Genomic DNA, 10,946 nt, shown 5'->3' with positions numbered 1-10,946 from the left:
TCCATTTCTGGGCTAGCAATACTCTTGCCGCAGTTGTTGCATATAAAAACAATTTAACATCTTGCCTATTAATGTCCTGACCTATAATACCAAGTAAAAATGCTTCTGGTTTTTTAAAAAATGTATATTTTCAACCCCCCCCCAATGTTCAACAAGTCCAGGCAATCCCCACCCCCCAAAAAAGCTCAGGAAATGTGGGCAACCCCCCCAAAAAAGAGGGGGCGTCTTATACACGGGGGCGTGTTATACATGGAAAAATACAGTAATTAAATTTATTCAGTTTTTATTGGATTTTGACTACATGCACAGTTAATTGTTACTGCTTTTAATTTAGTTGTGTTATTATATTCCTTCGTGGGTCATGCAAAAAGCAGTTCTGAATGATGCTTTTTCTAGCACCCATTGGGAATGAGTTTATGGAAGCAAGTAGGGGGCAGTCCCCCCCCCCCGGCAAAAAAAATTAGGAACCACTGCTCTACGTTAAGGTGTTTCCAGATGCTTTGGCAATTGTCATCATAATTATTATCATCATCAGAGAACGTTCCGGCAACGTGACTTAGATGCTTACTCAAAAGGTACAGATAGACCAGCCTGACTATTTCCTTCACCTCCCAAGTTTCTTCTCACGAGGGAGGAGAGGATGGAAACATCTGAATAGTTGTTGGCATTTAACGAGCGAAGAATCCAAAAAAAGGAAGGAAGGAAGGAAGGAAGGAAGGAAGGAAGGAAGGAAGGAGAAGTCTCAGAAATGAAGGAGTTAAGGTTTTCCGGATTTCAGCCCCTCCCGCTGCTTTGCTTAAGAAAACTTGGGAAGGGGGGGGAGAGAAGAGAGAGGTTTTTAAAGGCTGATTTTTTAGAAATTGTGCTCCAGTGGTTCCTTGCTTTCCCTGAAGGAGGCATTATTGCTGAGCTCAGGGCACCTGGTTCTGCCGGCAAGGACCAGCGTAGTTCTCCCAGGTGGATGGCCAAGAAGACATCTGAAATCTGATGATTCTGGTCTCTGCTCTCTCTGATCCCGGTGCCCAGAAACTCTCCAAAGAGAGGCAGATAGAGAGATAGAGAGATAGAGAGATAGATATCGGGATACATCTACATTTTTTCTCTTCTTTCCCTCCCTCTCTCCTGGCGTCGCATCTTGAGCAGAAGAATGGTTGCAGAAGTCCAAGAGGTTATTTTTGGCCTGGGATGCTTGCTCCTTTATTTAACTCTGGAAACCGATGCCGGTAAGTAAACTGCGATGGGAAGGCTTAAACAAAAACGATAGAAAGGTCCAGGTGAACGGACGGGGAGGCGGAGGATCTGTTGGCTGAAGGAGGGTGTGTGGTGCAGTGGTTAGAGTGCCAACTAAGGACCTGGCAGAGACCAGGGTTTGAATCTCCACCTGGTTATGAAGCTCACTGGGTCACCTGAGGGGGGGGGGGTCCAGTCACAGTCCCTCTCAGCCTATTTTACCTCACAGGGTTGCTGTGAGGATTAAATAGGGAGAGGGAACCCCGTCAGCTACCTTGGGGATGGATGCAATAAATAAATAATAATAATAATAATAATAAATAAACCTGAGGACTCAGTGTGCCAATTTTGACTGCGCAAATATTGTCAAGGCGTTTAGATTTGCGTCTGTTATGAGATTTGCGTCTAGCAAAGGGAGATAAAGTCAGCAAGAGTTTGCTTGACCTGTTTCTATAATACTCCTACAGCACGATGATCGACTGGGGGTGCCTCTGATGCGAGACCCGTTCGGATGTTCTTCCTGGGGCCCCTTTCCTTTTAGTTGGGGCTTGCGCTAGGGAGATTCTCTGGGCGGATTGTGCCCTATTTGAGCCACGTGCAGGAGACTTTTTTTGCTCACCTTTGCAACAGCGCTGCCAGGAGCGCACCAACCATCCTGTGTCAGATCTCATGCAACCAGATTCAATCAAATTGCTCTTTCCCTCTCAATCTCAGCTCCCGATTTGTAGCAGAGGTGACGCTGTTGTAACGATGAATGGGGGAATGTCTCTAGAGCAGGTATGGGCAAACTCTGGCCCTCCAGATGTTTGAGACTACAATTCCCATCATTCCTGACCACTGGTCCTGTTAGCTAGGGATGATGGGAATTGTAGTCCCAAACATCTGGTGGGGTTGGAGTTTGCCTCTGCCTGCTCTAGAGCATGAGTAGGCAAACTAAGGCCCTGGGGGCCAGATCTGGCCCAATCGCCTTCTAAATCTGGCCTGCGGACGGTCCAGGAATCAGCACATTTTTACATGAGTAGAACGTGTGCTTTTATTTAAAATGCATCTCTGGGTTATTTGTGGGGCATAGGAATTCGTTCATATATTTTTTCCAAAATATAGTCCAGCCCCTCACATGGTCTGAGGGACAGTGGACTGGCCCCCTGCTGAAAAAGTTTGCTGGCCCCTCCTCTAGAGAAATTTGTGGAGGAGGAGAAGGCTATCGATGGCTGCTAGCCATCCCTTTCTCACCAAAGCAGAATAGTCTACCTCTCTTCTGCCTTGGTCAAGACACCCACCTGGAATACCGTGTCCAATTCCCGGTACCACAATTTAAGAAGGATGTTGACAAGCTGGAAGGTGTGCAGAGGTGGGCGACCAAAGGTCTGGAAACTAAGCCTGATGAGGGACAGTTGAAGGAGCTGCGTATGTTTAGTCCGGAAAAGAGGAGACTGAGAGGAGATATGAGGAAATGCACTAAGGGCTGTCACATGGAAGAGGGAGCATGCTTGTTTTCTCCTGGTCTGGCAAGTACGACTCGAACCCATGGCTTCAAGTCTCAAGAAAGCAGATTGTGACTAATTCGGGGGGAAACTTTCTGACAGAAAGAGCTGTTTGGCAGTGAACAGACTCCCACAATTGGTGGTGGGTTCTCCTTCCTTGGAGGTTTCTAAGCAGAGATCGGACGGCCATCTGTCATGGATGCTTTAGCGGAGATTCCTGGATTGCAGGGGGTTGGACTAGATGACCCTCGGGGTCCCTTCCATCTCTAAGATTCTATGATTCTTTCAACCATAATTCTGTGATTCAATGCAGACTTAAAGGAAGGATGTTGTGTTATTTTGCTATGTATGTTCCAATCTAAATGGAAAGATTTAACGGGCAGGATCTGAAAGGGGTTCCCACTTGCTGACATGATTGCCCTTTCTGCAGTCCTCTGGAATTTCCTTCTCTCTCTCCTGCCCTGGCAGTATGTGAACTGACTCACTTACAGGAGGAATCTGTTTTGAATCAACTCAACAGGGTGCAGATTTTTGTAGCTGAGATGCCCATATTACCTTGCTAAGAGGGAAGACGCATCATAAAAATGGTCGTTCAGTTGAGTCAGCTTGTTTGTTGTGGGGTGGGGGCCAGCGGGCAATGAAAATTAAAGTGACAAAAGAAAGATGATACGATAATCTTTATTGTCATTGTCCCATACAGAACAACAAAATTGAAAAAATCTACATCAGGCATTCAAAAACCCACAAGCCTGCTGTCCCAGCTATCCCAGCCTGGTTAGCCCCTAAAAACTCTGATACCCCATAATTGAATGTAATATACTCACATAAAGCAGTGTTTCCCAACCTTTGGTCTCCAGCTATTTTTGGACTACAATTCCCATCATCCCTGACCACTGGTCTTGCTAGCTAGGGATGATGGGAGTTGTAGTCCAAAAACAGCTGGAGACCAAAGGTTGGGAAACACTGACATAAAGGCTACCTTACACTGCGTTTAAAACCAAAATCACATTTGGATGGAAATTGTATCTCAGGCAGCTAGTCCTAGTCTTTATAACCCTGTACCTTCTTCCAGAAGGCAGAAGCTGAAAGAGATGAGGTACTTCTCCTGGTTAGAGTGGATTGTGTGAGCTTCCCTTTCTTGGGTTTTCCTTCCTTCATTTGTGGCGCAGGACTATGTGGCTTGGCTCGCTTGCATGAGTCGCCAGGAGCATTGTACCTCCGGGAAATCATAGAACGTAAAAAGCTTCTTCTGGCTTTTATGCTGAGGCCCACAGTGACCTGGGCTAAGTGTGAGAGTATCTGTATTCTTGGTTGTTATTGTGGTGGTGTGGCTTCTACATTGCCAAATGTGTTCCAACTCTACAGTTTGATGATTCTTGCTCCCTTTAAGTCCTGTAGATACCATTTTACATCCTCTAGACCAGCCTTCTTCAACCTGTAGCCCCCAGATGTTCAACTACAAATCCCATCTTCCGAGTCGGTTGTGGATTTTTTTTTAACTTAATTTTTCCCCCCAATGCAAAATTACAACAAAAATTACAAACATAAAGTCCAAAACAAAGCTGTACAAACAAGAAAAGCAAAAAAAACCCCAAAAATACACAAAAAAGATCACACGTCTACAAAGAAAACCATATCGTCATACTAATCATTACGCACATATTGACTTCCTTCCTTTGTTTTGAGATCTCAAAATTTTTAATCTTTCTAAATTGTTGTGTCTGATGTAAATTACCTCTATCTTTATGCTTTTTCACCATTTTCCACTTTCTTTAACCCTGCAAAGCTTCATTCGTTACATACCGATATACTTACTCCAGAACAATGGTTTTTTTTCATATATTCTTTAACACAATCTTATTCTTTTACTAATTTTTGGTCCGATTGTGGATTGTCGGTTGTGGATTATGGGAGTTGTAGTCTGACCATGTCTGGGGACTCAAGCTTGAAGAGCCCTGCTGGAGACTACAGCAGCCTTCAGGTGCTTAAACTCCCTTGCTCTCTGTCCAACCATCGGGTCCAACCCATAGTTGTACCTATAGAAACGGACGCATTTTCTTACTCAGGTGCACCTAAGAAAAGAACCTGGAATGAATATGGGTGCTTGGGAGGAGATAGGCTGCGCGTTGTGGTTTGCTCCCTTCAACAGTGTGGTAAAGATTTCCTGATAATTTAGTAATTACGGTAGAAGACCCATTCACTTGAGTAGAAGATACAAGAGTTTGGACAAGTTGCAGGTTTCAAACTTAACAAAAATAAGATGAAATTATTAGTTAAAAATATACCAGAATATGATAGAGAAAAAAATTCAACAAGAAATAGGTAGAAATATTCATAATAAAGTGAAATATTTAGGGATTTGGTTGACATCAAGGAATATTAAAATTCTACAGTGTGGTAAAGATTTCCATCTCTGAGGAATCACCAAGGCTTTGCCGCAAACTGGACTTCTGTAGCTCACTTGCGCAGAACAAATTAAGATGACGGGGTCAAGTTGAAAAACAGAGTAGATTTGTGTCGGTAGCAGAAAAATCCTGTTGTTGTTGTTTAGTCGTTTAGTCGTGTCCGACTCTTTGTGACCCCATGGACCAGAGCACGCCAGGCACTCCTGTCTTCCACTGCCTCCCGCAGTTTGGTCAAACTCATGCTGGTAGCTTCGAGGACACTGTCCAACCATCTCGTCCTCTGTCCTCCCCTTCTCCTTGTGCCCTCCATCTTTCCCAACATCAGGGTCTTTTCCAGGGAGTCTTCTCTTCTCATGAGGTGGCCAAAGTCTTGGAGCCTCAGCTTCAGGATCTGTCCTTCCAGTGAGCACTCAGGGCTGATTTCCTTCAGAATGGATTGGTTTGATCTTCTTGCTGTCCATGGGACTCTCAAGAGTCTCCTCCAGCACCATAATTCAAAAGCATCCATTCTTCGGCGATCAGCCTTCTTTGTGGTCCAGCTCTCACTTCCATACATCACTACTGGGAAAACCATAGCTTTAACTATATGGACCTTTGTTGGCAAGGTGATGTCTCTAAATCCTACGTATTCCCATAGGACGCTGCCTTGTGCTGTCAGATTATTCAGAAAATAGCAAACTGCCTTGCACTGAATGAGACCATTGGTCCAGCTGGCTCAGTAGGGTCTCTACTGACGGCAGTAGTTCTCCAAGTGGAGATCCCTCAAGCCCATCTCCCCCAGCCGACAGCAGAGGTCTTTCCCACACCTCGAACCCAGGACTCTCTACAGCCAATTCAGGTGCGCTACGGCCAACCTCTTGAGCTGAGGCTACAGAGTCTTGAGAGTGTGACTCTGGTTGAAAGGAAGGGAATAATTCAAGGAAATAAGCAAGGAAAAAATGATATCTAGAATCATAAATGGGCATAGCTGTCAACTTTCCCCTTTTTTAAAGGGAAATTCCCTTATTCCGAATAGGATTCCTTGCAAGAAAAGGGAAAAGTTGACAGCTATGCAAACCAGCCGAGACATAGGTAAAGGTAAAAGGACCCCTGACCATTAGGTCCAGTGGCGGACGACTCTGGGGTTGCGGCGCTCATCTCGCTTTATTGGCTGAGGGAGCCGGCGTACAGCTTCCAGGTCATGTGGCCAGCATGACTAAGCCGCTTCTGGTGAACCAGAGCAGCGCACGGAAACACCGTTTACCTTCCCACCAGAGCGATACCTATTTATCTACTTGCACTTTGACGTGCTTTGGAACTGCTAGGTGGGCAGGAGCAGGGACCGAGCAATGGGAGCTCACCCCGTCGCGGGGATTCGAACCGCCGACCTTCTGATCAGGAAGCCCTAGGCTCAGTGGTTTAACCCACAGCGCCACCAATGTCCCTAACCGAGACATATTCTTCAAAAAAAGAAAGAAAAAAGAATGAGTCTCCCTCGTGCATTTTGGAGCAGGTGACTCGAGCACACACCACATCAACAGGGGTATCGAAAACTGCAATTTGGTTAAATCTATCACGCTTAAACGTTTTTCTCATTTTATTGCTGGGTAGCAGTGGCGTTGAAAGCAAAAGAGAAATGTCTTGCTCAGTGGGATCTGAACCCAGATCTCCTGGGTCCAAGATCCAACTCTCCTCCACAGGAGCACTTTGATTCTTCTCCAATGATCTCACAAGGTCACACACATATTAATCAGCCTAGAATAGCAACCAGCCCCTGGTTCTTCACTCCCGGTCGCTAAAGCTGGTTCAAGTTCCCATGTTCCCTTGTAAGCTTACATTCTCCTTCCAATTAGCCCAATTCGCTGGACAGATGGAGAGCGCTAAAACGACGACTCGCCAGGAAGTTTTATTGCAGGCAGATCCAAATAGTTTGAGTACCAAGGCGTTTGAGAACCAAGGCACCACTGTACAGGGCTGCCTTCAGAAGTCTTCTGAAAGTTGTATGGTTACTTATCTCCTTGGCTCGGGGAGGTCACATAACTCCATAGCCTCCAACATTTCTCTGATGAAAATAGGGACGTCCTAAGGAAAAGTGGGATATTTCAGGATCAAATCAGAAACCAGGATGGCTGCTGTAAATCAGAAGCCGCCTCTGGAAAATAGGGACACTTGGAGGGTCTGTATTCATGGGAGAGCGCCTCAGATTCACAGTGTTTACAGAGCTCACAGAATGTAAATCAAATGCTCACCTGACAAATGTTGGAGGGCAGGCCACACCCTGGGAGGAAACACTTGTTTTCTGGGTGAGAAACACAACCACAACTTGTCTGTGCAACCGCAGATGGGTATCTCCGCCTTTGCTGATCTGCCTGTGCGAATACCAGAGAAGGAAGCTGAGCACAGGAAGCCGCTTTGTGGTGAATCAAACCATTGGCCCATGTTGTCTGCACGGACTGTCAGAGCAGCTCTCCGTGACAGCTGATAGGAACATGATAGGAGTTTGTAAAATGATGCATGGCGTTGAGAAAGTGACTCAAGAGACATCCGTCCCCCCAATAACTCGTGGAAATCCACTAAATGAATGTTGGTTGTGCTCGGATCCTACTTGCAAGTTTTACCCAGGTATCTGGTTGGCCACTGTGAGAACAGAATGCTGGACTTGATGGGGTTTAGCCTGAACCAGCGGGCTCTTTTCTGATTTACTATAAATTCGGCAGAGTTAAGCAGCATTTAAACCGAAACCTGCAAGCTCAGCACACGCTTGTTTAGCTTTAACAGGGTCATCACCTTTTCAACTAGTTCCAAAAGAAGAGATGAGCTTATGCAAGACTGTGACATACTCATTTTTCTCCTGACTTTCCCTTTGTCGTTTTCATCGGACTATCTCCAGGCTACTTAATGCTCTCAGCAAAGAAACCAATAATCCTAATGTTCTTAGAAGCTATTCACTCCATTGGCCTCACATAGGATTGTGAAAATCAGCTCAATAATTTCTTTTTTAAAATTTTTTTATTCATTTTTCTTTTTCATTCATTACATACATCTCAATTTCTTATTATTATTGTTTTTTATTAGAAAATACACACATATTGCAAATATACAAGCATACAAACATACATTTCATACAATCATTAAATATATGCAAACATACCTACATTCAGTCCCACAGATAATTTCTTTTCCCATCACCATCCACCGCCCCTCACCCCACCTTTGTGTTACACTTCCAATCTACTCAACTGCAATTTCTTTCCACTTCTATTACTTTCTTTCACACACCTTTAACCTAATTTCATACTTCTTTTTCTATTACACATTTCTTATGTATCCCCTGTGAACAGAAGACACTCTGATTTTTTTTTTTAATGTATTGTGTTGTTCAGTCGTTCAGTCGTGTCCGACTCTTTGTGACCACTTGGACCAGAGCACACCAGGCACTCCTGTCTTCCACTGCCTCCCTCAGTTTGGTCAAACTCATGTTTGTAGCTTCGAGAACACTGTCCAACCATCTTGTCCTCCGTCGTTCCCTTCTCCTTGTGCCCTCCATCTTTCCCAGCATCAGGGTCTTTTCCAGGGAGTCTTCTCTTCTCATGAGGTGGCCAAAGTCTTGGAGCCTCAGCTTCAGGATCTGTCCTTCCAGTGAGCACTCAGGGCTGATTTCCTTCAGAATGGAGAGGTTTGATCTTCTTGCAGTCCATGGGACTCTCAAGGGTCTCCTCCAGCACCATAATTCAGAAGCAACTTTTTAAGTATAAAAAGTTACAAATGACTACACTTTTATACAGGTGTAAAAAACATCGACGATTCATCAGATCTGGAGGAATCTTCAAGGTCATAATTTCGAAGGCTCCTCTTCGGAATTAGGCTTCCATCCTTAATTTTCCACCCAACCACCTGACCTCTCCCTTCTCTTGTACACAGCAAATGGGAACTTCGTGGCCCTTTGTCTTTGAAAGATGGCCTTGCCAGGAACAGCTTCCAGACAAAAACAGGAGCACTTCCCGACGGGAATTTAATCTGAAAACGGGCCATGACAGAGACATCTCAAACACTGGCAACATATTTGTCAGTGCATAGCTCAGATAGTTAGACGTTATCGAGCATGGCCTCTGTCAGAACAGAATGCTGGACTTGATGGGGTTTGGCCTGATCCAGCCGCTCTTCTTATGTTCTTATTAGGGCCGCCTTTACCCGGGGGTGCAAGGGGTGCAGGGCACCTGGGAGCCAAATTTGGGGGGGGGGTGCCAGGCACCTGCTGCTGAAGCCGCCTAAGCTCTTATCTACCTGTTATGAAATAATAAAGAATTTTGATCAAGCTAGAAAAGCAAAATACATATATACCTAGGTATTGCCGAAATGTATGCCTACTATTTCACTAAAGGGCTTTTGACGCATTTACCATTTACCAAAGACACGCTGCGCCAGTGGCAGCGCTTGTCATTCGCAATGGCAGCACTTGTCAGACTCAACGACGTGCTTGTCATTCTCAATGGTACCATGCACATGAAATTAACTAAATTTGGGGGCTCTGGGAGGATCTTTGCACCCCAGCGGCGCATATGCTAAAGACGACCCTGGTTCTTATATCTAACAATCGCTACAGGCACCCAACCACCAGCAAGCTGAGAGGCTTATTGGGAATTGGCCAGTAGGCTACTGGTTTATCCACAAGCTCCCCCTGGCCCTCTCCATGTAATATGTTCAGGAGAAGGAGATGGATAAAAGAATTTTAATACTCTTGCTCAATCTACAAAGCAGGACTATCCTTGGGGAACCAAGCTCTGAATTTATGAGAATCTCAGTTTTCATCTTTAAAGCAAGTTTCTAGACCTCATGGGTCATAAAGACTCTCACTGAAATATGAGTTGCTTGCTCCCCCATACTCAGTGAGGGACATGTTGTTTTAGGACAGGGGTAGGCAACCTAAGGCCTGGGGGCCGGATGTGGCTCAATCGCCTTCTCAATCTGGCCCACAGACGGTCTGGGAATCAGCGTGTTTTTACATGAGTAGAATGTGTGCTTTTATTTAAAATGCATCTCTGGGTTATTTGTGGGGTCTGCCTGGTGTTTTGGATTTGAGTTTCTACTGAAATGAGGCTGCATTTTAATGTTGTACTTAATCTTGCTTTTAAGTTGTATTTTAATCAATTGTTTTTATACCTGGTGTTAGCTGCCCTGAGCATGGTCTTGGCTGGGAAGGGCAGGGTATATAAAAAAATATTATTATTATTATTATTATTATTATTATTATTATTTGAGTAGAATGTGTGCTTTTATTTAAAATGCATCTCTGGGTTATTTGTGGGGCATAGGAATTCGTTCATATTTTTTTTCAAAATATAGTCTGGCAACCCCACATGGTCTGAGGGACAGTGGCCCGGCCATGGCTGAAAAAGGTTGCTGACCCCTGTTTTAGGGTCATTCTACCTCCCGATAAGGGACGCGGGTGGTGCTGTGGGTTAAAACACAGAGCCTAGGACTTGCCGATCAGAAGGTCAGTGGTTCGAATCCCCGTGACGGGGTGAGCTCCCGTTGCTCGGTCCCTGCTCCTGCCAACCTAGCAGTTTGAAAGCAAGAAGTGCTAGTAGATAAATAGGTACCCCTGCGGTGGGAAGGCAAATGGCATTTCCGTGTGCTGCTCTGGTTTCGCCAGAAGCGGCTTAGTCATGCTTGCCACACGACCCGGAAGCTGTACACCAGCTCCCTCGGCCAATAAAACGAGATGAGTGCCGCAACCGCAGAGTCGGCCACGACTGGACCTAATGGTCAGGGGTCCCTTTACCCTTTACCTTTACCTCCTGATTGCTTTTCCTCTCCCCACTTTGAACACAACACCCCCATGTTTTGA

At 45.2% G+C, this 10,946-nt stretch overlaps 1 protein-coding gene across 1 annotated transcript in view; it reads left to right on the top strand.

Moving 5' to 3' along the window:
• The first annotated feature begins 812 nt into the window (after positions 1-812).
• The window catches only part of CHRDL2 (chordin like 2), a 45,763-nt gene continuing 35,629 nt past the window's right edge, over positions 813-10,946 (top strand). The window contains exon 1 of the mRNA XM_081860572.1: positions 813-1,223. Within this exon, the coding sequence (XP_081716698.1) occupies positions 1,148-1,223 (76 nt within the window). The 5' untranslated portion in view covers positions 813-1,147. The remainder of the gene's footprint in view (positions 1,224-10,946) is intronic.

The sequence above is a fragment of the Podarcis erhardii genome (assembly GCF_964252035.2).
Source record: "Podarcis erhardii genome assembly, chromosome: 4".
Lineage (NCBI taxonomy): Eukaryota > Metazoa > Chordata > Lepidosauria > Squamata > Lacertidae > Podarcis > Podarcis erhardii.
The sequence above is the reverse complement of the archived record's forward strand: the minus strand, read 5'-3'. Positions and strand labels throughout refer to the sequence as shown.